General features: G+C 42.5%; 2 protein-coding genes across 4 annotated transcripts in view; one reads left to right on the top strand and one right to left on the bottom strand.

The window, feature by feature from the left end:
• Window positions 1–1,607: 1,607 nt before the first annotated feature.
• Window positions 1,608–25,701, bottom strand: slc52a2 (solute carrier family 52 member 2). 2 transcript variants are annotated; one of them, XM_063185925.1, is made up of 6 exons: window positions 24,819–24,905; window positions 16,657–16,789; window positions 9,865–10,490; window positions 8,503–8,786; window positions 6,607–6,730; window positions 1,608–4,318 (listed from the first exon to the last, which is right to left on the bottom strand). In XM_063185925.1, the coding sequence occupies exons 2-6, from the start codon at window positions 16,784–16,786 to the stop codon at window positions 4,106–4,108; spliced, it is 1,377 nt and encodes a 458-aa protein (XP_063041995.1). In that variant the 5' UTR covers window positions 16,787–16,789; window positions 24,819–24,905; the 3' UTR covers window positions 1,608–4,105. The 2 variants fall into 2 exon arrangements, with proteins under 2 accessions (XP_063041995.1, XP_063041994.1); XM_063185924.1 differs by lacking the exons at window positions 1,608–4,318; window positions 6,607–6,730; window positions 8,503–8,786; window positions 9,865–10,490; window positions 16,657–16,789 and adding exons at window positions 19,866–22,957; window positions 23,286–23,407 and having other exon boundaries at window positions 24,819–25,701.
• Window positions 25,701–27,501, top strand: part of fbxl6 (F-box and leucine-rich repeat protein 6) — a 36,188-nt gene continuing 34,387 nt past the window's right edge. For both annotated transcript variants that reach the window (XM_063185927.1, XM_063185926.1), the window contains exon 1: window positions 25,701–26,356. In XM_063185927.1, coding sequence (XP_063041997.1) covers window positions 25,737–26,356 — 620 coding nt within the window. In that variant the 5' untranslated portion in view covers window positions 25,701–25,736. The remainder of the gene's footprint in view (window positions 26,357–27,501) is intronic.

Here is a 27,501-nt window from a genome sequence, read left to right as displayed (position 1 = left end):
ACGTGGTGTGTTCTGAACGCAAATTGTTAAAAAGCTGATTTTCAGATGGGAAAAAGAATAGCATTTGCTACGTATACACTTAATTCAGAATTAACTGACTTCAAATTCCGAATAAAGCTTAATTCCGCTTTTAAGACGTCATGTGAACACCCCTTAATTCGGAATTAAATGAAAGATCAAAGTAAACTCGGCAGAACTATTTAATTTGGAATTATTAATTCGGAATTAAAAACATCATGTAAACATAGTGGTTGTCTTGAAAGACTGGTGAAACAACAACAAAGTCTATGTTGAAAAGATGTCTTTCCTTCCCTCTGCAGCGACTTCAGTTATAGAACGACAGACCGCCGTATGGATGTCTGACCTTTGCCTTTGGTTCTGCTCCGTAGGTTGAAGAGAATGCCATATGATTACCCTTCCTGCAGAAACGGATGTATCTTAGTCATTGTTCTCTAGCTGCTGTTAGGGACACTCAAGCCAAGGTTGTCGTTTGTTTTTTTATGATTTTAGTTTAGTTCTAACTCCATGGCGTCCTTGAATACACCAAGTACTTAGAGGTCGGCAGGCTTGCAAGAAGTCTGTCGCTGCCCTTACAGTGACCAGCTGGGCAGCGTACTTGTTGTTCTCAAGAAGTAAGTAAAGAGCTGACAAGCTGAGAGACAATGGACACCAGTACCTATAATGCAATGGAAGGCCACAATTCCCATCATTTATTTGGACAAGTATCTTTACAGCACAGGAAACCATACATTCTTGTCATGTCACATAACTTAACATTGGACAGATTATTAAGGTATTTCAGAGGAAATAGAGGAACAGTTCTGAAGAAAGGCAATCAAAGAATGAAAAAAAACAAAGGATGAAAAAAAAACCAAAGGAAAAATGACCAGTATTACCCAAGATTACCAGTATTAGATCAGGATTAAGCCTGTAGTGCTGAAGGCTTGTGGTCTCAGTGCCTCGTGAAATAAAACTTCAAGTTTTGTCTTCACAGTATGTCTAAGATTAAATATGATTTGAAATGGACGAAGATACCATTTCTCTCTTTCTTACTTTTTAAATTGGCACATAAAATAAAACACACAAAGAAATGACAGCATTGCACAGTGCAAAACTTAATATCCCTTGTTTCTACCTCGACAGTACAATTAATGCATTGTGTGAAAAATCAACAACAAAAAGAAAATGCTCACAATCTTCAATCAAATTCAACATGATGGACATTTTCTTGGACATTTCTAACTATATGCATACGGTACACTTAAATATCCTGCTGACAGATTTGTTAGATACAGAAAGACATACATAAATCCAACATTGATGCATAAACATACTAACAGATCCCACAATACTGCCCTACAAAGCAAAAGGGCAGTAACTGGATTGCTGTTTAAAATGACTAACTATAACTTTAATGCCATATATATCAAAGTCTACAGATAAATAGATTGATTTGGAAAAAGGGTGGTAATATAAAGTATCAAAACTGTCACATTTCAGTAATATCTCAAAAAACACTTATACTGGATTGCAGCATCATTTTAAAGTCAACTGACTCTGTTTTGAGGTCTGCGCAGTTACTGCCTTTTTGCTTTGTAGGGCAGAATAGTCTTAGTGGTGAAATAATTATGTAAAACAAAACAACATACCCATTTCAACTTACTGGTCCCTTTCACTACTAAATACTGGATGAAGTTGGCACTATAACAGTACATTTACACACATGAAGCAACAAGCGAGAACAGCTTTGATTTGGAAAGGCCTGAGGAACACATGAATGCGGCTAACGGAAAATTGCAATCCTTGTTTAAATGGCCTTGCGTAAATATGGTTGGCTTTCCAAATTACATTTCCAAAAGTGCTGTGAAGATTCCACCTGGGCGGATACGGAAAAAAAAGTGGAAAAACCTGGCCTGAAAGAACATGGGCAGTCCTACTCATGGATTTATAAATAATTATGGGTTTTGAAAATAATGCTGCTACAGAAAATCAATAACTGGCCCTGATATATCTACTAAATGTTATTTATAACATCACACTTAATAAAAAACAACAAAAGTCATCTTGTGGCTGTAAATGGCTGTAAAATCTACAACATATAAAAACATGGTTCGATTTCAATAACTTAAATTATATGGGTTCTTTGTTGAAATTCACCCGGTAAAATCATCCCACGGTAAAAACTGGCCTTCTATGGTTACAAAACAATTAGGAGTTTAGTATGAATGGTAAAAAAAACCAAAGATACATTAAATATATGCTTTTGAGGGAAAAAATAAAACGAATGAAATCCAAATATGATATACATACGAGTTGTGTTGTTCCACTATACTGACTTAAAATTCCTGCTTACAGTAATGAATGAATGTGACCATTAAGACAAAGGTTCTCAAAATAAAAGCTTGGGGCTATAATGCCATCTTTTCTCCATGAAATGTATTCTAATGTTAATAACATTATCTACACTTAAATTGTCTTGTAAGTACACAATACAGTACAAAGTATAAAGTCTGATCAATGATTGATCAAGGATGAAAAACATTTTTCAAAGTGTTACAACTATCTCGAATGCGAGTACTTTTTAATGTATCCTGTCCCATGCCTGATTTCAGTCATCATTAATGCTTTTTTTCTTAGATGGTCCATAACCGTATTAGCAGCGTTTTTGCCCTCATAAATGATCCCATCTCAACCAGTATGGCAAGGCACGATAACCAATCACGGCACCAATTCTTACTTACAATACAGTATCTTTACATGTGCTTTCAACACAAGTTACTACAAGGAATTCAATTACTTGAAAAGGCAACTGAACTAGTCGTCCATTATGACCGCACATATGGATGACATTATGAAAAAAAATGTTCTTAAAAGGACATACCACCACACATCATCCACAATAAAACTAGAAAATAAAATATTACATACAATTCCATATCCAGTACAACCGAACAATTACAAGAGATTTGTAGTCATTCATCCCATTTATAAACTAGAGAATCATTTCAATTGAGAATACAAAATCGCTAGTAATCAAACCAGTGATCAAATAGAATTAAAGGGCCGTACACACACGCCGCTGCTAGTTACTCGCTCAGCGAATGAACTCAATAGAATGTCGATGTGTTCCAGCGAGACTAGCAGGCGAGTAGGCGAGTACTGTACAAGCGATGCGATGTGGGCGGATCCCGAGTTGAAAATATTTTATCTTCGAGCGAGGCAAGTAAGCGAGTAACCAATTGGAAGGCAGAGTTCGGGACATCTCGACTGTTCATTGGCAGTTAAAGCCGCTGGAACTTTCAGCGAACGTTCCATGAAAGAGAGGCGAGTAGGCGAGTAAGCGAGAAGCTAGTAAATAGCAGCGATGTGTGTGTACGGCCCTAGGCACTTGTTGTGTCTGTGAGAACGGTCACTCATTTACAACATGGCACACTTCTGGACCACACATCAGTTTCCGACAAAATGCAGAGTACTGCTCGGTCAACATTACATTTCATTGTTCCCATTAAAACCCTTCACTCTGGTAACACCATATGCTGCGAAATAAGTTTGCGAAAGCATGGTTTTCTTGCACGTAAGATTGAGGAAACACTTGTCAAGCATTTTTAGATGCGTCCTAGCATCTCTATAAGAGGGTATGTCCGTCCGTCCGTCCGTCTGTCGGCCAGTCTGAAACGCCTTCTAAAATTGTAATTCCCTCCTGTGTCTACAAGGCGGCAGTGCATAGGCGGACGCATCTTTGTCCGCCTGTCAGACTTGTTAATGAGGTGCTAATTTAATGACTCACATTCAAAAATGCAGTTGAAATCGGATCAGGCTCTGCAATGCTGTCGGAACTGATGTGAGGCCTTTACTTTCCTTTAGTGTACCATGTAGCGAACGAATGAGTGAACGTTTCAGACTTGGCCTTCAATTAAGTTACAAAACTTTCAAGCGGTGTCAACGGTTGACATGTGCGACTCATTGTGACAAAATCAATAAAAAAACAGATATTTTTTTTGCTTCAAACAGTCTCAGCAGTTGACAATGTGCGACTCACTGCGACCGCAGCCGCAGCAGCAGCAGCAGTGTCATCCCACGTGCACTGTACCGTAGTAGCCTACGGTCACGTAGGGCAGCTGTTGATACAGTCCTGGGAGCTCTGGAAGACGTTGTAGGAGTTGACTAGGGGGAATATGGAGAGTGCTCCAATGAGGGAGCCTGCCTGGATGAAGACCCCGCACCAGAGCAACGCCGCGTGGCCGGCCTCGTGCAGCAGGGTCCCGATCACCACCTTCAGGTAGGAGAACAGGCCCGTGAAGAAGATCCACGCCAACACCTGCCATGGGAATCACACCAGTCAGACGTGGAGTTTGTACCGGCTAGACATTCAAAAAGTGCAGACTGTCAAGTCTTTACAGGCTGGCAGAATAGATCCATTAGTTTCACTATAATCATTATTATTACGTATATTTTTAGTCTAACTATTTTGTCTGAGTATAATTGTTTTGTCTATGTATTATTGTGCAATTGGGCAATTGTTTTCTGATTTGTCTGATTTGTGAAATTATGAAATGTAAAAGGTGGCCAGGAGTGAGATAAACAGAAACTGGGGGGGGGGGGATATGTGAAAGGTGACCAGATGCACAGAATTCTTTAAGATCTGTTGGCGTGACATTCCAGAACAAAATGTCTGGGTCCATTTAGTCCATTTGTCCACGCCTCAAACAAATTGTGTCTTAGCATGGAAATGGAGGCAACAGTTGGTCTTTCACATCTTCCTGGTAGGTTAGATGACAGCCAAGATGGCAGACCGCAAAGCAAGCTTACAGTAGCTTGACCGTGACCGAGGACAACAACAGATTCTAAGAGTATCATCCAGTCTCTTTGACAACAAGGAAAAGTCACATTAATATTTTACCAATATCAATACTTATGAGTGGTCACTCATCACACACAAACACAAAGACGTGACTGCAAAACAGCACCTTCATCACTCTCTCTACTAAAAACAACATTGCTGAGTCACTTTAAGTTATGGACTTGCATTAAACTGCCTGGCACTGTATGGCACCCGAACATTTTTCCGTAGCCTTACAATGTCCACTGTTTCACCACTGGAATGCTGTAATAGTCATTGAGAAGTACAACACAACTATGCCATTCAGCGTAACAGCTTTTTTTAATAACAGGGGACATGTCTTAAAAGTGCACTGTGTGGGATTGTGGCCAGAGTAGGTATTGCGGCTATGCTGCTATAATAAACTAATATACACTCACCGGCCACTTTATTAGGAACACCTCTCTAGTGCTTGGTTGGACCCCCTTTTGCCTTCAGAACTGCCTGAACTGCTTGCAACAACACTCAGGTAGGCTGTGGCATTCCAACAAAGATAAATTGTTACTAATTGGCCCGAATTGTGCTAAGAAAATATCCTTATGCCATTATATCTCCACTCTGAAAGGTTGATGTAAGGCAAGGTTGACCAATGTTTTCATGATGTTGACGCCAAATTCTGACCTGGCAACATTTTTCCGATCTTCTAGTGTCGTTTATGGTGAGCCTGTGCAAATTGTTGACTCATTTTTCTGTTCTTAGCTGACAGGAGTGGCACCAAATGTGTTTTCCTACTGCTATAGCCCATTTGCCTCCAGATTTGATGTACTGTGTAATCAGAGATTCTGTTATGCATACCTCAGTTGTAATGAGTGGTTATTTAATTTAACATTGCCTTTGTATCAGCTCACACCAGTCTGGCTATTCTCCTCTGACCTCTGCCATCAACAATGCATTTTTGCTCCACAGAACAGCTGCTCACTGTATTTTTTTTTCTTTTTAGGACCATTCTTTGCAAACCCTAGAGATGGTTGTGCGAATATCCCAGTAGATCAGTCTTTTCCGCAATACTCAAATCAAGCCCTTTCGGCACCAACAGCGATGCCATGTTCAAAGTCATTTAAATAGCCTTTCTTCCCCATTATGATACTTGGTTTGAATTGCATCAGATCACCTCAAACATGTCTACACGCAAAAATGCATTGAGTTGCCACCATGTGATTGGCTGATCAAAAATTTGCCTCAATGAACAGCTGTAACAGGTGTTCCTCATACAGTGGCCGGTGAGTGTATAACAGTATGACATAAGATGTGACATATGTATGCGATATAAGATTGATGACAACATGGTATAAAATAAACTACTAGAAATATGAAACCGTTAAAGGGACACTGTGCAGGAAATGGTCAAAAAAGGTACTGCAACTATGCTGCTCTTTGAAACTGGGCTGCCTATTGCCAAATTTGATCTTTACATGAAAGTTTACTAAGTAATAAACAAGTATTTTCTAGTATGGTTCAAGTACAGTCATTTTTGCAGCTAAAATTTTTTGGGAAATTCAAAATGGCGGACCATGGAGAAGATCCCCCTTTTCATGTATGAAAAGTGCAATTTTTCCAGTCATAATGAATACTTAGAATTTGATGCTGGTGGTAAGCATTCATGAAAAAGGTAACATTAGTGAATGGGCAGCATGAATTCTGGAAATAAACAACTAAAAATCTCACACAGTGTCCCTTTAAGTAAGGACAAGTAGTCAAACTACAATGCATCATGGTATTGCACTCACCACTAGGAAGATGCCCGCTGGGCTGCCCAGGAGAGGAGGACAGGGGCTGAGGGCAGCCAATGCCATGAGGTAGGCGGCGAACGCGACCCCAGCACCGAACATCACGCCCAGACCCACATTAGACCTGGAGCAACGGGAGATTAGGCACACAAGGGAGACAGGCGTCACTGGGTTTGTTGAGAGACACAGTTCACCCAAGCCACTGAGGAGAATCTTTCATATTTCAGAAATTTCTGTTGAAAAACGAAGGGTACATACACGAAAATAGACACAATATTTTCACGATGTTTCAGACAGAGCAGACCCTCCAATAATAAAGTTATTTTTTTTTAAATCACTAATGAAATGCATAACAAGCCATGTTAAGTTCAACCCATTTTTGGGACTTTGGCTCCCCGATTGAAAGGAATTTGTCAATAGTGCACTGAAGAAATTGATTGCTTTCAAGTCAGAAGTCAATGGCACACTCAACAGTTGTTTCCTCATAGCCTTGAACAAGGATTGAAATACAAAGGTCATGCAAACAAAATAGAACACGTGGCCCTGTGGTTTGGAAACACCTCTTACACCAAGTCACTCAAATATACTTCTTCTTATGTCAGTACGTACATTTCATGTGAGCACAAGGAATGCTTAGTTTGCAAAGGAAACTCGTGATCTGTAGGGTAGCTAACATGGAAGTGAGAGTCCCGCTGGGAAAGTCACATCATCATTGTGACACAGCACACAGCACAGTGCACATAACATAATTACAGGGTGCCAACAGATAATCCTAGGTTTAATTTACTACCTTTTATTACCTTTTTACTACCTCCAATTTTTTTTACTACCATTACAACATCGATCTTAAACTGACTACAGAAATGAAATAGCTTTCCAAAGCCTATTAATAAATTAACCCTCACCCATGACGCTATAGTATGAAACTAAGGGCCCAATACAGTATATTTGCAAAATGTTGTATCTCCTTTTTGTAGAATGTTGGGAAATTGACATTTTTGTATTGGGTATTCCATTGCATTGCATTGCAAAATGCATTTTATATAGGTTGAAAAAGTATGTTCTCAAAATATTTGAATGGCAAGAATTCACACACAGGTGATAGGACCTCTGAACAGTCATTTTCAATAATAAAATGTAAAAGTCCAAAATGGTAGATACACCGTTTTGCAAATGAACTCTTCATTTATATTAACGATTTTCTCCTTTAAATGTCAGCCCATGGTGATGATCACTCCACATGCTCCCCCTGTGAAAAATGTACTGTAGAGACTGGCCAGGAATGGGAAAGTGTCTGTAGATGGGTGTGGCTTTTGGGCTTTGCTTTGTCTGTGAAAGCAGATGTCACATGTGGGTCACACCTGTGTGTGTGTGTGTGTGTGTGTGTGTGTGTGTGTGTGTGTGTGTGTGTGTGTGTGTGTGTGTGTGTGTGTGTGTGTGTGTGTGTGTGTGTGTGTGTGTGTGTCAGACGCTACGTGCCACTTTGACTATGTTGCCCCTGGACAGAAATACAAATATGGTGGCGACAGGGGGAGTGGTGGCACAGGTACAATGCCAAATACAATGCACAATAGCCGTGTGTGTGTGTGTGTGTGTGTGTGTGTGTGTGTGTGTGTGTGTGTGTGTGTGTGTGTGTGTGTGCTATTTTTGAGTTTTTTTAAGGTTTTGCCCAACATCTACTTAAATGGTTCCTGTGTCTGCCGTTCATGTCCTCTTAGTCACTTTGGATAAAAGTGTCTGTTAAATGTAATGATAAAAAGCCCCAGCACGGCTAGTTAGCAACTTAGTTGCAATGCAACTTCCCATAGGCAATTTAATTTACTAAAGTAAGTTGCTAACTCCATTAGGAACGACACTGTCGAGAAACTCCAGAAAAAAAACAACAACACCACCAACCTGAGGAGAACAAACATGGCGACGAAGCAGGCCAGCGGGTTGGCGATGTTGCCCAGGATGACGGAGAGGTGATAGGTCATCATGCCGTAGGGCAGGCAGGTGAAGGTCTGCACGGAGGGCAGCACTCCGTTGGTCAGCGCGTTGGACAGCCCCAGCAGCATCAGCAGGTAGACGTTACTGGACGTCCAGAAGGGGGCGCCGGCGCCGGTGGCGGGGGGCGTATCGGGACTAGCCTCTGCCTTCTGGGGATTCACGTCCTCCTTGGTCACCACCAGACCACCGTTCTGCAAGATGACATGGAGTTGGAGATGAGAACATATTGAAGATATATTTATTTGTCGCAGACAGAGTTATGAACAAATATTGGTGCATCTCACCGAAGTGATAGCAGAAGGAATAATAGCAATATTCAATCAAGCATACTAAATCAAGCAATATCAATATCGATTATTTAATATATACATTCAAGAAAGCATATGACATGCGAGTTCAAGTGATGACAATTACCGTATCACTATGGCTTACGGAAAAACTCTCTCAATCTCACTTATTTTACCTTTATACTTAAAGTAGAGAGCTGTGCCTACTGACTGCATAGCAGGGAGCCCTAGGGGGCGTTGAGAAGGATACAGGTAAAAGGAAGCGGTGCTTAGCTGCCAATTGGCCTAACGGTAGGGCACTGGGTTACGACGCCTGTGGCCCGGGTTTGATTCCGGCCAGGGTCATTTGCCAATCCTTCCCCATCTCTCTCTCTCACCACACGCCTCCTGTCTCACACATCGTCCTATCACAATAAAGGTAAAAGGAAGCGGTGCTTAGCTGCCAATTGGCCTAACGGTAGGGCACTGGGTTACGACGCCTGTGACCCGGGTTTGATTCCAATTGACTGCCAATTGGGGGGCATTAGTGTATTTTTTTAAAATACTAATACTTTTGGGAGGCTTATGATGAGGTCCAGGGGGTGTTCAAAAAAGAACCAATGGTGTAGTTGACTACCCAGGCTCTGCCCTCGCAGTGACGCAACACCTTCGGCTCAGCTACACACACTCAGGCAAATTGCTTGTTCACGTACATTCGGGTTCCCTCCACAGCAACTAATCAACTTTGAGCATTTCCAACCATCCTGGGTAGAGGCGTGTTCAAGGCAGTGACGTTGTTTAAGCAGAGACATTCTATTGGGACTAAGAAATGTTTGGTTTAAGCTTTGGCTCAGTCTGTTCTGCCCTCGACCAGTAGCAAACCAAGGGAGGTGGGCCAACCATGCAGTTTAAGAATGCTAGTTGTTATGCTCTTGGTCAGACCAAGTCTCGAAGAGATTTGAAAGTCATGGTAATCAGGCTAGTCGTTGGCCTGGTGCTGTACCTGCTGGTGTAGAGGGTGGTCCTCCTCGTCTGGCTGGGGCTCCAGGTCTGGGGTCGCCGCTGCCGACTCGTCCTTCACCGCCTCCGCCGCCGCGGTGTCTCCTCCCGTCAACCTCCTGGTCAGCGCCGCGAAGCACAGCCCCGACACCAACAGCATCACAAACAGGAACCAGAAGAAGTTCTCTGCCGGGAAGTTCTCCTTGTAGTAGTGGGGCGTCACCGTGCCGTTGACCTCGGCGCACTCCAGCTTGCCCACGCCCTGGCCCAGCGCCACCACGCAGGGGAAGAGCGCGCTCAGGCCCTGGCCGATGAAGAAGGTGCGGATGTACTGCGGCGGGAGGCGGAACATAAAGGGCAGGAAGGAGACGTTGGAGGTGCAGCAGACGAAGGCCAGCACGAAGCTGAGCAGCAGGAAGGCCAACGAGTGCCGCTGGCCCCCCACCACCGTCTCCAGGTCCCACAGCAGGGCCAGCAGGGCCGACGCCACCACCGCCAGCACCTGGATGGCGTGGATGAGCAGCCGCTCGTTCAGGCGGCCCGGGGCGAACTGGTGGGTGAGCGTGACCACTAGGGGGCCGAGGTTGCCGAAGGCGATCAGCACCGACAGGTAAGCCGGAAGGTTCCAACCTGACGAGATATACGAGACACAAACAGGGGTGTTGATAAGTGTATAAACTGTTTTCAGCACCGACAGGTAAGCCGGAAGGTTCCAACCTGACGAGATATACGAGACACAAACAGGGGTGTTGATAAGTGTATAAACTGTTTTCAGCACCGACAGGTAAGCCGGAAGGTTCCAACCTGACGAGATATACGAGACACAATCAGGGGTGTTGATAAGTGTATAAACTGTTTTCAGCACCGACAGGTAAGCCGGAAGGTTCCAACCTGATGAGATATATGAGACACAAACAGGGGTGTTGATAAGTGTATAAACTGTTTTCAGCACCGACAGGTAAGCCGGAAGGTTCCAACCTGACGAGATATACGAGACACAATCAGGGGTGTTGATAAGTGTATAAACTGTTTTCAGCACCGACAGGTAAGCCGGAAGGTTCCAACCTGATGAGATATATGAGACACAAACAGGGGTGTTGATAAGTGTATAAACTGTTTTCAGCACCGACAGGTAAGCCGGAAGGTTCCAACCTGACGAGATATACGAGACACAAACAGGGGTGTTATGTATTTTTCTTTTTTCTTTTTCTTTTTTTTTATTTACACTTTTACACATATCACACACACATCACACAAAGTGGACAGCGCTTGTCCACTACACAAAAGAAGAACAAAACAACAACAAAAACAAACAAACATCACACAAAAAAACAAAAACTCAATTATTTCCTACCCACTTCACATAGAGGTCTACCCGATATGCTTAACTTAGGTTTGTAAGTTTTACTGTGTCTATGTATTTATTTACTAAGGACCATGTAGACCTGACATCCAACTGCTTCAGGTGCTGTGTGTTTATACTTTCTTCCATCGTTAAAAATTGTATTATCTGATCTAACCATTGTGAAAGAGTAGGTCATGACTGCGATATCCAATTAATGAGTATGCATTTTCTGGCAAAGTGACATAATATTACAAAAACACATTTCTTTGCGTAAGGGAACACATTTCCCAACCCATAATTCAACAAACAGGGGTGTTGATAACAGGTGATCGGGTGTGTAAACTTTTTTTCAGCGCCGACGGGTAAGCCAGAAGGTTCCAACCTGATGAGAAATACGAGACAAAACCAGGCAGGGCTCTAAAGCAGTGGTTCTTAACCTGGGGTGCGGGCACCCCCTGGGGGTGCGCCAGAGATTTCTGGGGGTGCACGAAATTTTGTTTGTGTTGAGGTTGTGACCAAAATTCTTATTCTAAGCCTCATAATTAGGCCAAATCAAAAACAAATAAAAACATGTTTTGGACCTAATGTAAAGTAATTAAAGAAGTGATTAATGTCTAAAGCAAGAATCATTGTAATTATTCACTTAGATCATTTTTTTTGGTGCGTATACACGTATAGACGTTTGGTTTGGGGGTGCATGGCTTGTCTTGGGCAGAGTTTAGGGGGTGCTTCAAGAAAAAAGGTTAAGAACCACTGCTCTAAAGTAACACCCGCCAAACGGCCAATTGCTGGTAAAAATTCAGTTTGGCTGGTAGAAAAGAAAGCTTACTAGCCACTTTGACCCATTGCTCAGTGTGTGTTTGGCTAGTAAGATTGACACATGTAAGCCATTTTGGCTGGTGATGAAAAAAGTTTAAGGACCACTTCAGTCAATTTCAATGTGTTGTTGTATTGCTCCACTACCCTTGACTTGTCAGTACCCAGTGATGCCACATTTGTCGGCTCAGCCCTTTCCGAGATCTGAGCTATTCTAAAGGGGGCAGCTTTTGTTTACATTTGAAAAATTCTTAACATAGGCCTACTCCAAATATTTTCTCAAAAGCTATCATTGTTTGCTAGTTGTCTGCTGATGTTGCATGGGTGTTTTTGGGAATAAATCAAGAGGTTTTTATGAAATGTACACAAACACCTGCCCCCATTACATTGACCAGGATCTGGGAAAAGGCTGAAGAAAAAACAAAATTCAGGTACTGACAAGTCCAGGGTAGTGTGAGCATTACAACTGCATGTTGAAACTGGCTGAAGTTATCCTTTAATTTAGTGCCCTGCAATCAGGGGTAACCAAAAAGAGAGAAGGGAATGCTTCACTCGGTCATTTCTCCAGGTCTAGTAAAAAGGGTGCACATGAAAAAAAACCTTGGGCATCCAAACTACCAACTACACTTCCATGAATAGAAAAAAAAACATTTTTTGACAGACTCCTTACTAAAATTCAAAAAGCCTTCATTAAACTCTGGCTACATGCCTACACGTTTCGACACACTGTCTTCATCAGGGCGTACCAAACAATTGCACAATCAGGGGAGTTGAGAAGGGGCGTATAACTATTTTAAGCACCGACAGATAGGCAGGAAGGTTCCAACCTGACAAGATATGAGATACGATACAAGATAAACTACAGTGTGTATATTTCGTCCTTTAATCAGAACCCAAATGTAAGAAGGAAGGTACCAACTTGATAAGAGACAGTCATGTCTACATCGGTTTTCAGCATGAACAGGTAAGTTCCAAGATGACAGGATGAGATAAGATGCAAGCAGGGTTATACGTGTAGGAGTCATCATATCATGTGTTGTTAAAATGTCTATAAAACATCCTTGAATCTGATGCAACAGGTGGGTGGGAATGTTCTAACCTGAAGAGATATGAAATGGAATCAGGGTTATACCAGGTTTCTTTTAGGTTACTTTATTTACCTGGCTACTGTATATATTACATTACATTACATTACATTACATTGCGCTTAGCTGACGCTTTCATTTTATTCAAAGCGACTTACAGTTATTATTTTTCAGGGTATTGGTTACAGGCCCTGGAGCAATGTGGGGTTAGGTGCCTTGCTCAAGGGCACTTCAGCCATGAATGGAGATGTAGGGAGAGGTCAGGGGGGATTCGAACCAGCAACCTCTAGATTGAAAGACCAACTTTCTAACCACTAGGCCACGGCTGCCCCACATATATATATATAGCGTCCTTTAGTCAGATCCTGACTGTGAGAATGCATAACGATAAAGCACTAGATGCCACATTGACCACCCTGCTTTTGTATTTGATCGAACTGCAGATTGCCACCTTGTTTTGACAGTGTAACTGCCGTCAATCGGCACTGACTGTTGATATGCACATTATCCTGTGGGTGGCAGTAAAACGACATCTATAAGCAACATCTATGAAAAACATTGGATACCAGAGCAAGATCAAGGTTGGGACCACGGCAAAAGGCTTGAAGGCACATCTAGTATTCTTTATCTATGGTGAGAGGGTGGGGCCAACCTGATAAGAGACTAAAAACTAACCCCTCTTTGCAACTGCACTTGTTGTTCTGTATATCTCCTGTGCACTTTGTATTTGCTTGTGATGTTGGCTTGATTATGTCCTCTTTTGAAAGTCGCTTTGGTTATAAAGCGTCTGCCAAATGCAATGTAATGTAATAAGAGGCAATCAGGTCTTTGATGTGTCGTTGATGTTTTTTTTAGTGGTAGGCGTCAGGGTGGTGCAAACATAGCCAATGTCTAAGCCATGGGTTCCCAAACTTTTCCCCCTGCGCACCCTTGTACATTGCAATGTGGTTCGCGCACCCCCTGAGCGAATATTTTGGTGTGCTGATGGATGGATTCACTGCTTATTCACTGCATATTAAGCACAGTCGTTTTGGGGGAATCCTCTTTTCCAATAGCCTTGGAATTAAACTACACTTCAGATGGACCCTTCCAGCATACAATGCACCATACAATTAAAAACTACTTAATGTTCATTAATACTTTAAAACTACCATATCCGCCATTGCTCTATTCAGCTCGCGCATCCCAACTCCTGCCAATTTCAATGTGCGGTTGTATTGCTCACGCTACCCTCGACTTGTCAGTACCCGGTGACGCCGCATTTTTTGGCTCAGCCCTTTCCGAGATATGAACTATTCTAATGGGGGCAACTTTTGTTTACATTTCACAAAAACTTTTTTATTTATTCCCAAAAACATCCAAAAGGTTATGCAACATCAGCAGACAGCTAGCAAACAGCGATACCTTTTGGGAAAATATTTGTCTATGTCTATGCCTATGTTAATTTTTTAAAAATGTAAACAAAAGTTGCCCCCATTAGAATAGCTCATATCTCGGAAAGGGCTGGGCCAAAAACTGCGGCGTCACCGGGTACTGACAAGTCAAGGGTAGCGTGAGTGATACATCAGCACATTGAAATTGGCAGGAGTTGCCCTTTAAGCACGCACCCCAGTTTGGGAAACCCTAAGCTATTGTATGAATGAAATTATTTTTCTGCATTTCACTGGATTCTAAGATTTAAGAAGAATATTCATTGCTTGTACAATAATTAACAATTATCAGTACATTTATGGCCATTACCTGTGCCAACTGCTGATAAAAGCATGGACGTGTAGGACAAACTGATAAGAGGCAATCAGGTTCAGACTGTAATAATAATATAATAATAATAATAATAATACTTTCGTTTTATATAGCGCCTTTCAAAACACCCAAGGACGCTTCACAGAGTGTTGTGTTGGAAAGTGTGAGTGTGTGTGCGCGTCAGTGTGTGAGCGTGTGTGTGAATGCATGTAAGTGAAAGTGCGTGTAGTTTATAGCAGTTTCTTTATTACACCACTAACACAATGTCCTAATCAAAACATGCCAATCCTGAGTGAAGCAAGAAAACCCTCTTGCCACTTTTACATTCTTTATAAGGCTCCTTGATGTTTTAGTTGTACCACACGTCAGGGTGGTGCAACCACAGCTAATATTGCAACTGTAAAAATTAATGAATTAATGGATTAAGCTATTATTTGTTGTTGTTTTTATAGGGTTATCTAAGAAGCATCTTTATTGCAATTATGAATTAATTTATTGGCATTAGCTGTGGTTGTACCACCTAACATCTGAGCCCAAAAAAAAACTTAAACGCTTTTGTCTCTCTTCAGAGCAGTGGATAAACTTGACTGTGCATTATTTGGCGTCATTCAGAGCTGCTTTGATCAAACGTGTGGCAGGTGTTTTTTTCCCATTTACTGAACACCGGATCAGTCAAGTCATAATGATTAGAATTGCCAAAAAGGTTGAATGAGCACACAATATACACAGTAATATGTTAACAACTGAGAGGATGTCTAACCTACCAATACACCCTGATGTATAAATGCATTTGATCAGTTTGATGAAAAAATAAAAGAAAAAACGAGAAAAAAAATCACAAGACAGGACATAAGCCAAATTGAATGTCTGGGCCTGGAATTCCCAAACTTTACCACAACAAGGCCCCCAGATTCTAGCCCAAGGCCCCCAAGCATGGGTGGTGCAATACAATTGTCTAGATCAGGGGTTCCAACCTTTTCCAACGTGGGGCCCACTCGAAATTGTCACAAATGTTCGGGGCTCACCTCTGACCCAATAAAGAATAAAACTCAAATAAATCAATAGCAACACACACCAAAATATGATTATAATTTGTAGAAAATTATTTCAAGGCCCACTTGGAATACTTTCAGGGCCCACCAGTGGGCCCCGGCCCATAGTTTGAAAATCACCGGTCTAGATCTGTGAGCTACTGCCTCACTGGGACATGTATAATATTAATAGTACCAATGTTCAGAGATGCAATAGAATATTAATGCAGTTCTTAACTAATGGGAATATAGTGTAGCTCATTTTTGGGTGCATTAGTTATTACATTTATTCCAATTATTTATTTCATTTCGCTATGCTTTTCCTGGCAACCTGCCGCGGCCCCACCGGCGGCCCTCAGCCTATGCTAGTGAGTCCTGTGATGGTCACTGAAAGGGAAGGCAGCTATTGGAAGTGAATGCACACAAATAAAAGAAAATTGTGTGCGATTCTCATTGGCAGCAGCACCTGGCCCATTGTAGATGTCAGTTTGAGAACAGGTTGTGATAAAAGAAATAACATGATGTCTGTCAATTCTATTGAACTTTAAAATGACCCACATTTTCATTGGCACACTCCTTTGAATTACAATTAACATATACTGTAATTACAGATTATGTAATGTCATTCTAATTTGCACTTGATGTCAGTCTCTGTAAATGTCAGTCCTGTGTATGTCTATGTCCTTCATGGTATAGAGAGAAAACGTCATTTCAATTTCCTTCTAAGACCTGTGCATACGAAGAAACTGACAATAATAAAAGCTGACTTGACTTACCTTCTGGCAGTTTGTTGACGATGACGGGGAGCTCCACCCAGAGAGAGTTCACAGAGACCCAGGAGCCCATTCCAAACAGGGCCACCAGGGCATGCGTGACCGCCGCATGGTTCCACCACGTCTCTGCCATCTCCTAGACCCAGAAGTTGGTTATAGAGTCACAATGGGAATCAACATCGTTGGCACTTACTACAGTACATGTGCTTGAATCCGACGCTGGCAGATGTTAGAGTAGTCCTCTCTCCAGACATCTCACCCAGATAAACATGAGGCAGAAAACGGTTACGTAACCATATTACCAAATCTGGTTTGTCTCTATCAGCAGAAGATAATGCATAACTATTATGCTTTAATGATACTGTCACGTGGTGTAATTGGCCTACAGGGGGGGTAATATTCCTAGAAGTACGTAGACCTAACAGTACCATAGTCAATATCAGAGGAGAGAATAGCAAAACAAAGTTACACACATTCAACATAGGGCAGTATGCTTGTCTGGGACACAGATCACCAGATGGAACCATAAGGTGATATAGACTTTCACAGGGATGAATATGAGCAGTAGGCCTGGGTAAAATAGAAGAGTCTTGTGGATACATTGTTCTAAAGGCTTTTTTTCTACCATTTGATATAAACATTGAATGTGGCATTGATGTGGCCCTCCACATGGTTTAATCCAGTGTTTCCCAACCTTTTTTGTCTTGTGTACCCCTTAAGCATTTTCGTTGTGCCATGAGTACCCCCTAAGTCAAGTTTTATACCGCTTTCTCCATCCCAATGTAACTAAGCTCCATGTATTTGTTAAAATTATATTTTTCCAAGTACCCCCTGCCATGTGCTCGCGTACCCCTAGTGGTACACGTACCCCTGGTTGGGAAACACTGGTTTAATCAACGCCCCAGACTTATAGATGAAGAAAAGCTTCAGTAAATTAACATGCGATTTGAAATCCGTTGTCCTCTGGGAATAATGTAATGATCATTGATTTTTGATAGTGATTAAGTTTCATAGGTCGAAGCATAAAGCCTAATTCACAATTAGGTCACTGGTCCGACCCTCTTGAGATCAAATGGGCTGTATGTGGCCCCTGAACTAAAAGGAGTTTGACCGACATCCCTGATTTAAAAAGAAGGGTGATGAAACCTGCTTTCCTATCCAGATAGCATATATCATGATGAGTACAGTGGTATTAACAACTTAGTATAAACATGCAGAAATGTTAGCATTTCATTTATTTTTTTAATGGTAGACTGGGGACAGGTCACTATTCTAATCTTTGTGGAGATGTAGTAATGTTATCCTTATTTCATCAGCGAGTTTACTAGTACATAGTGTTATGTAATCAAATTAGTTGTTCTCAAAGTGTAATAGAATTTACAGTGATCCATTTAGTGTATTGTCCCTGCCGCTTCTCAAACTGATGCTGTAGGTCTACATGAAAACTGCAAGTCACTGGAACTGAATGCAGCCATTCAAAGTGAACGTATAAGACAAAGACAATTTTGTGTGCTAATTGTGTTGTCAGTGGGGCCTGGAGTAGAATGGATTTCAGTTTGAGAAAATAGAAGAGTCTTGTGGATACATTCTTCTAAAAGTTTTTTTCTACCATTAGATATAAACATTGAATGTGGCATTGATTTGGCCCTCCAGATGGCTTGATCAAGCCCCAGACTTGTAGATGAAGGAAAGCTTAAAGGGGTATGCCACTATTTTGGGGCTTAATACAGTTTAAATCGTTGGCTGGGGTTTATAAAGGTGGTAAAGTGTCTTATGTTTCATGTTAAGCGTTGTCTTGCTTTAAGACAAGTTAAAAGAGGGACTATGTCGCTAAGCTAGTGAAAGACTTTCACTAGCTTAGCGACATATGGAGTCAATGGATCCGTGTAGCATTGTAGCATGCTACACGGATCCATTGACTTTCACTAGCTTAGAGACATATTCCCTCTTTTAACTTGTCTTACATGAAAAATAAGACACTTTACCACCTTTACAAACCCTGGCCAACGATTTTAACTGTATTAAGCCCCAAAATAGTGGCATACCCCTTTAAGTAAATTAACGTGTGATTTGAAATCTGTTGGCCTCTGGGAATAATGATCATTGTTTTTTTATATCAGTGATTAAGTCACATAGGTCAAAGTATAAAGTCCAATAATACCAGAATTAAAATAATGTGATGTAGAATATAATATAATATAATTCACAAATGGGCTGTATGTGGCCCCTGAACCAAAAGGAGCTTGACCGACACCCCTGATTTAAACAGAAGGGTGATGAAACCTGCTTTCCTACCCAGACAGCTCATATATTATGAGGAGTACAGTATTAACACGGAAATGTTAGCATTTAACTTTTTTAATGGTGGATTGGGTACAGGTCACTCATCTCATCTTTGTGGAGATGTAGTAATGTCATCCTTATTTCGTCAGTGAGTTTACTAGTACATAGTGTTATGTAATCAAATTAGCTGTTCTCAAGTGTAATAGAATTTACAGTGATCCATTTATTATATTGTCCCTGCCTCTTTCAAAGTGATGCAGTAGGTCTACATGAAACCTGCAAGTCAATGGAACTGAATGCAGCCATTCAAAGTGAACGTATAACACAAAGACAATTTTGTGTGCTTTGTGTTGTCAGTGGGCCTAGTAGAATGGATTTCAGTTTGAGAACAGGCAAAATGTGCTGTAAATTCTATTACACTTTGAAAATTACATGAATTTTAATACACATATTTAATTTAATTAACAATTTAATGTGTTTTGGGACACCCTGTATCGTTTTTAGAATACATCAGGGTGACAACCACAGCTTATGTCATTATTGTGTGAACTTGCGAAATTAACTTATTTTCATTCCCAGGAAATGAATGCAACATGACTTCCGCTACTAAAAAGGTCAATTTATTAACAGTACCATCTAAGTTGTCGTGTCTGTGTGAATAAATGACCGATGTAGTGCCTGCTCATTCGAATTTTCACCAACTACTTCAGGAAAAAAACCTCAATGAAACTACTCATCCTGTAAAATGAACAATATGAAACATTTATGGCGTTAAAGAGTTCTGGTAGCTTGTCTGTACAGTATTTCCTGCATGTTGTCTTGTATTTGAACTTGTAATTGACTATACGTTAACTGTTTCCCCTGGAATTCTAACATATCAATACTCCATCAATATCTATATGTGGAAAAAAAGGAAAAAGGACATGGCACTCTTTTTCACTTTTATTTTTAGTGGAAGCAAACCTATACAAAAATATACTGGAAAAATGTGGCATAAACATAGAGAAAATAAAGAAGGTATGCATAAACACGTTTTCAAAAGGGGAGCAGCAGTGACAGTCAGAGGACATTTGCATATCTTTATATATGCTGTTAGTAAGGAGAGGACAAGACATATACTCATGAAATGGCCACCAGCATTGACATAATGATCAACATACCATGGTTGGAAAATCTAATATAAAAATATATATCAAAAGAAATTAAAAAGATATGATATTCTTGCCAGACTTTCTACTCTTAATTGACTCTTGGAAATAAAAAGACTTTCTCGAGCTTGAACTTGTTCGGTGTAACAATCAATTATAAGAAAAGGAGAACTCTGTGTCAAACTCAGCTCGGTAGGGTTGGTAAAGTGGAAGTCCTTCGCGCCGTAGGTTTAACTGCCGGTCGCCATGATCACCCTCTTCCTCCTCCTCCTCTTCGTCCTGCCTATCTGCCTGGTGTCCTGCATTGCCCTGCTGAGGGCCATCGTCATCACTGCCCTCAGTGTCCTCTTCCTCTTGGCTCGTGTTGCCCTCTTCGCTTGGCAAGACACTTTTCAACTTGGCCACCATGTCGCTGAGAGAGAAGCCGACGCTAGCGAGGTTGTTGTGCTGTATTCCCAGCACCACTTTCTGGTATCCTATCTCACATCGTACAGCCTCGCGCTTCTGTGCGTGGGTAGCGCCTTCGAGGCGTACCAAGAGCTTATCAACGTCCTCCCTTGTGTGGCAAGGCCCTCCATTTCTCTCTATGGACCTCAGAATGCTTTCTCGAGTGTCGTTAGGTACAGGGTCGTTGGCCTCTGGGAAATCTTCCTTTTGCGGTACTCTTGCTGGTAACATCAGCGGCCGCTTTTTACCCCTGACCGGAGACGGTACATTCCGTACACTCGGTAAAGTCGGTAAACGTTTCTTCTGTCCCAAGAGCATCTCGTTGCGTGGCTCAGGTGGCGGAGGTGCTGGTGGTTGGTCAGGTCTTTGGCTCTTGTACGGGAAGGCCTGACCAAACGGATACTCGCCCATCAGGTGGGAGAAGGTGCAGTTCTTCAGCTGCTTGGAGATGTCAGGAGGGGGCTCTTGGCAGTAGATCCCTCCGGGGAGAAAGTCCTTCAGGTTCTCCTCAGTCACGGCGGCGATGACCTTCACCACTTTCTCCAGGCAGGTTCTGATGAGTATGCCGTACTGGTTGTCTGCGTTGGTGCTGCAGAAGGAGAACACCTTGCTGAAGGTTCCCTCCTGCAGCGGAACCTGCAGGAACACGTTGGTGGCGATCTCCGGCTCCATCAGCGTCGTGGCGTCTCTCGACCACAGCAGGAGCTTCTGGTAGAGGCAGTAGATGTATCGGCTGTAGAGGGCGTACTGCGCCTTGCTCTTGAGGAGCTGCCAGTACGGCCCCAGGATCTTGCAGTAGATGACGGCCAGCACGCACAGCAGGGCTTGGATAGCGTCGTCGTTGGCGTCGTCGTTGATGCTGTCCAGGGTTATGTTGGGCTCGTCGTTCAGGGCCTGCAGGTCAGAGAAGAACAGCATGACATCGGAGCGATGGTGAAGAAGGGCAGCCGCCGCTTCGAAGTAGTTGTTGAAGCGATTGGACACGTTTGCCGGCAACCTGGATGGGTTCTTCCGCTCCATGCAGAACGCCAGCCAGTGCCTCCTGCAGTTGTTTTTCGCGTCCTCGTGGGGGCTCAGAACGTCCGACGCCATGCGAATGTAGCGGCACGTGGCACTCTCTTCGTAGTTCATGAAATGCTTGAAGGTCGGGTTGTTATCCCGCCCTAGCTGTTCACCGGTTGAGATCACGATCTCTCTTTCGAAGGACATAATCTGTTGCTCGATGGCGTCGTATATGTCCAGGAGGTAATGAGTGTTGTAGTGTAAGAAATCTAGTGGAGAGACCAGGTTGTGCGAGTCACTCAGCGCGTTGATCTCCTCCGTCATGTAATTCATACCGGTGTCCTCTGCGAGCATTAGGGTGTACTGATTCTTCAGGAGGTCCAAGGAGACCTGTTTGGAGATTTCCGTTTTGCCCCCATACACATTGGACAGCTTCTGCACAGAAATTATGGAGACGTCAAGTAAAGTGAGAGACTCTCCGTCTTTCACGTTCGGGTCGGACTTCGACGCAGGAACCGGATCCGGTTCTTGCTCGTTATACCCATCCGAATCATACTCCTGTTTTATGGTGACTGTCTTCCCTCGCTTCCCCTTGCCCTTGGACCCAGACCTGACTATGGTGTACTGCGCCCTCTTCTCGGATATCTCAGGGGTGTCTGGCTCCTCCTTAATGTTGCGAGGTCTACCGAGGGGCTTCTTGCCCCATCTACCCCCCCTCGCACCCCTCCCACCACCCCTCCAGCCACCCCTTCGGGGGCTGGGTTTCTCTACCTCCCATGCGTCTGGGATTTCGATGCCGTACAGGTCGAAGGGAGTTTGAAGGAACTGGTCCTTCATCCCATTCGCCCTGTATCTGGTTCTCTGGAAATTGCGGTAATTGGACATGAAGGTGTGTAGCTTCGTTTTCAGCAGCCTGTGGGCCTTCTGAATTTTGCCATCGCTACAGAAATTCGGATCAAAGTTTTTGAGCCACGACACTAACACAATGGTGTCAATTTTCTCTCGCTGTACAAAGTTGTTCAGCTCTAACATCAGACCGTTTGTGATCTCGGTGCCTTTGGCTCTCTCGGAGAAGTCAGACATCTCCAGCAGCTCTGTTCTGCCAATGCCAATGCTATCACATATAGCACCGACAAACTCAAAGTTCACGTCTGTCTCTAGAAAGTTGTGCTGTGCGTCCCCGGCCAAGCTCAGAGTCGTCTCGATGTTTCTCTCGATGAGACACTGGAAATCCGCCGACTGGAACATGGGGAAGATCTTCTGCAGCCATTTCAGGACGGAGCCCCACGGGACCTCGTTGTCCTCCTTCAGCAGTCCCACTTGCACCAGCAGGCGGTTCTTGCACGGCTTCTCGTCCAGTAGCAACCCCTCGCCGGTCTGAGATCCCAGGAAGTCGTTGACGAGTCTGTCGTACATGTCATCCCCTGTGAGGGAAAAAGCATAATGAATTCATCATCAATCAATCACGACCACCACCAATCACTCTTATGGATGTTTGAGAAAAAATACTAACACAAAAAACACACTTGTCTGTAGATCAATTCACTTAAAACAACAACACTGCTTCTTAAACATCCTTTTAAACAGTTACTTCTGTAGGAAGTATAGTGATCCATACTGGGAAAGGTTTTTTTTTTTTTTTTAAATCCACTGAAACACGAATGTCTACAGAGATACTATTTACTATACAAAAAATATATAGTAAATGATGGTGATGGATGTTACAGTGAATAAATGTAAGTAAATACTCACTGAGATCCTCGGCAATACTGAGAATGCCCTGGGCCTCCTCTTGGTCCGCGTCCATGACTGAGGGTCCGGATGAACGTGCGTGGGGCGGGCGGGCGTATTTAATACATCTGGCACTGCGCCGGCTTCCAAATAAAGGCCAGATAAATGTTTTAGTTTTTCATCGCAACACAGTATAGGACTGTAGTCAACTGCTAAAGTATGTCAGTGAGGGCTGCAATTCATCCAAGGGCATGCTACCTAAAATAGTTCATTTTCAAGATCCAGAAAGAAGTCCAGTTGGTTACAAATGTTTAACTCCATTGAAAAACTGATGCAATACAAACTAACTAGATGTTACAGCATAGAAGTTTAAAGGTCCACTTCATTTCTTCCCCTTGTGGCCTACTGTAACAATATGAATCAGCCATCCACATAGTTCTGGATAGGCGTCCGTCATAGGACACAGAGGTAATGCAAGTGCATGGTTCACTGACCTACATATTTTGGTTCAAAGGGTGCAGTGTATTACCTACAGCCAGGGTGTTACACGTTTGCTTCATTGTGAAAGAAGCTGTGTAAAGCCTCCTCTATCAAGAGTTTTATAGCCTGCTACACTGCACAGTCAGGTAAAGTGACTGGGCTACTTTTGGAACCGCCCCTTTAACTTGGAAGAAGTAATCTACTGCACGCATTGTTCTTCTACCAATGTAAAGCCACCAATAAAGCTGAGTTTAAACACTTTGTTTTTAGTCATACACTCAGAAGAGCACGTTTCAAGTTTCAGTTCTTCTTGCCTCGCAAAACGACGAGTTAAATTTAGACACAAGCACCGGTTATTGTTTTTATGCTATGGCTGGTGGATCATTGTGTTGCAAAACTGGGCTAAAGGTGAGGTTGAAGCATTTCGCATAACAGAGCTTACAAAAGCATGGCAATAAATATTTATAATGGGGCTTGGTCCCATAAATAAAGGTGATGGGTCATTGCTACATTCATAACAACTGTGATTTGGAAGGTTACATAGTTTCTCGTCATAGACACATCAGCTGATTTAGTCATTGCGAATAGAAAAAAACACAATGACTGAATTGTGTTGTTTATTTGAAATGTACTCAAAAGGGTTGGATGTACTAATGTATATAACATTTGAGCTGGGAGTAGGCATGTAGAAAAAGTCGTGTCGTAAATTAGCAAGCTACCGTACCCCCCACTCCAGAAGAAAGCTAGCGCATGTGCATCATGGCGAATGCCCTTGCCTGTTCGAACCGCGCGAAAAACCCATGCGAGAACACACTGCTTTATCAACAAAGCCTTGCCCGTACACAACATGTTACAAATGGATTGGCAATGGAGCAGTGTGCCACGATAACCTGCAGTTATATGTCGCCAAGAGACAGCTGAAATGACAACACCATGTTGATGTTTTAACAGATATTGTCTGCAGCTATTTGACGTAAAAGTTACAAAACCAGTCAATCTGGTTTAAATTTGTTTTGTAAGAAACTCCCTGAAGTCGTCATAAAAGCCTCAATAAGGGGAAGTGTATCTCCTTACCTTTTGTGCAAATATGTTTTACTGGTGAATAACGAGCAATGTCCGAATCCGTTGTAAATGGCGACGTTGGTGTTCTTGGATAATGGCAAGACAAGTTATTGTTCACGCGAACACTAAAGTCATCCTGTGTGGTAACAGTAGTCTGCAAACTATCCTTTCTGCTCTCTCTTTTGTGGATGGAAGCATAGCAGACCCTGATGTAAGGTAGGATGTTGAGTAAGAATGCGGCAAAGCACTATGGGACTAGTTCTAGATTAGAATATCCACCGCAGGCAAAACGACAGATCACCACTTGGGGGCAGTAGACCACAACAAGAAAATCTTTGGTGAAGCGTGAAGACAGACACCATGCAAATCGATTGCCGGTATCTTGAAGAGTGGTGGTATCGTTGTGATCTACGTAAATTATATGAGGGGTTACAAATAATGTGAATTCACTGTAGAACCAATTTACCTTCATTACAGTGGCAAACTACAGAATAATTTGGATATTTCATGAAATTGCTGACACAATATTGCGCGCTAACTAGTAACATATGCATTATTTTGAAATGTAAAGCTACTTTCCGGAAATGCAGAAGATGGTTCGGTTGTTGTAGCCCAATTCCCTCAACGTTTGTCAACAATGGGTCTTGAGTTGTTAACCGTAGGATTTCCAAAATCTTAATACGTTACCCAAAAGACGTATGGTTTTTTTTAAGCCGTCGTACCTCTAGCCAATTCGTAATTGCACTGTCCCGGTATTTGTGGTCTGATACTTTGGTGAAGCAAGCATGCAACATTATGAAGAGCACTGAGGTGTGGTGTGATAGTGAGTAGCTGAATGAATACAGCGTCCCATTGAGAGATCATTGCTTTGCACATGGTGCTTGCTGCACGCCGTCTCTTTACAACAGTAGGCCTATTTGACAGTCAGGTATGGAGACAGTAGACCACAAGGTTTCTGAAGCCAACCAGTCGGAGGTTGTTCAGTCCACCTCAACGCGGTCACTAGACTCCGAAAACCCCAGTAATGAAGCACCAGGTAACAGCGGGACATCCAGAAAAAGGCCAGGTAGAGGAGACACACGGAGCAGCCAAAAGAAAAAGAGGTCTGCCTCCCCCAGCGACTCCAAAAGCAAGCCTAAAGCGAAGAAGAAAAAGACCAAAAGTGCTCGGAAATCTAGACCCAACTACACCATTGAAGAGGGCGAGGACATGCTCCTCATCATTTCCAACGTCAGTCAGAGCGACAGTGTATGGAGGCCCAAGAGGAAAGGCAAAAAGAAATTGAAGAAGAAGCCAGCTAAAACGAAGGCTCAAAGTAAATCCCCCAAAACAATAAAGAAAAAGACATTGGTAGGTGGCACACCTGCCAGATGCAGTGTCATAGTGGACTCTCAGAGCACAGACATTGATCCTAAAGATCAGGTTCAACCTCAGGTATGTTCCTCCAGCTCAGAAGATGACCAGTGGGGTCAGGGTCTTCCAGTGGAGGTCCTGGTAAATATATTCCAGTACGTGGTGCGACGAGATGGGGCAGTGCCATTCCTCTGCAGGTGTGTTGTGATTCAGAACTTCCAATAATTAACAGTGTTAAAATGGTTAATAGTCTCTTCATTTCCCTCCCTATTTATTATGATTAAAATTGTCTGATATGTCTGATATTACTCTGTCTTTTTGCATACTTTGATATGGACCATGCACTTGTATCCGACAAACAAAGAATCATATTGAATTGGAATGTGATGCATTATAGTGTAATGCACTTGTCCAATTAATATACTTTCTGTAACAGTTTGAGAAGACTCTGTATTAGAAAAAAATACTGTGAATTTTATTCACAAAGTCAGTTCCTGAGTGCACCTTGTAAACATATTCAGGTTTCAGGCAAGAAAATGCTCCAGCACTGCTGGAGCAACCACTTGTGTTGGCTGACATGAACTGCTCAACTTAAGCTTACCCAAATGTATGATCAAGTCAAGTCAAGTCAAGTTTATTGTCAATTTCTTTACATGCACTGGTCATACAAAGAATTTGAAAAACAATGATATCACATGTTTACAGCCAATCACCTTTCAAATTGCAGAGAGTGTGTTTGGAGAAATGTTTTGAATGTACCACCATCTCATTTTTGTACCTGTTCAACCATGTGTGCAAAGTTTTTGATCTGTGTGCAATGTGCATTTATGCATATCGCTGTTAGACACTTAGTTTCCTTCAGCATCAAAGAGGTATTTGGGGTGCTTTGTTGCAGTGCAATAAGACACTACCAGAAATAAGCAAGTGGCCCCCATGGAGCCCCAGGGTCAATTCTGGCCTGCTGGATCATTTCCCATCCCTTTTTTTAAAAGTTATTTTTTTAGGGCTTTTTAGCCTTTATTGGTTTTTGTGAGACAGAATAGTGGAGGAGAGACAGGAAGTGAGCTGGGAGAGAGAGATGGGGAAGAACCGGCAAAGGACCCGGACTGGGAATCGAACCCGGGTCGGCCGAGTGGTAAACGTGTGCCCTACCATATCAGCCACGGCAGGGCCTCATTTCCCATCCCTACTCCTTCGCATCTCTTCATTGGCAATATGACACACATTACATTGCACTTTGCTGACACTGTCATTCAAAGCGACTTACAGTTATTTTAAGTACAGGGTATTGGTTATAGTCCCTGGAGCACTTTGGGGTTAGGTGCTTTGCTCAAGGGCACCT

This window comes from Engraulis encrasicolus, chromosome 20 (assembly GCF_034702125.1).
Source record: "Engraulis encrasicolus isolate BLACKSEA-1 chromosome 20, IST_EnEncr_1.0, whole genome shotgun sequence".
Lineage (NCBI taxonomy): Eukaryota > Metazoa > Chordata > Actinopteri > Clupeiformes > Engraulidae > Engraulis > Engraulis encrasicolus.
This window is presented reverse-complemented; position numbering and strand designations above follow the sequence as displayed.

What these genes read in the sequence shown, in the direction of transcription:
- slc52a2 (XM_063185924.1), bottom strand. Translation starts at nt 23,340, where the DNA reads ATGGACGCGGACCAAGAGGAGGCCCAGGGCATTCTCAGTATTGCCGAG. An exon ending in CAGTATTGCCGAGGATCTCA is followed by an intron (nt 22,958 to 23,285) that starts GTGAGTATTTAC and finishes TTTCCCTCACAG; the next exon opens with GGGATGACATGTACGACAGA.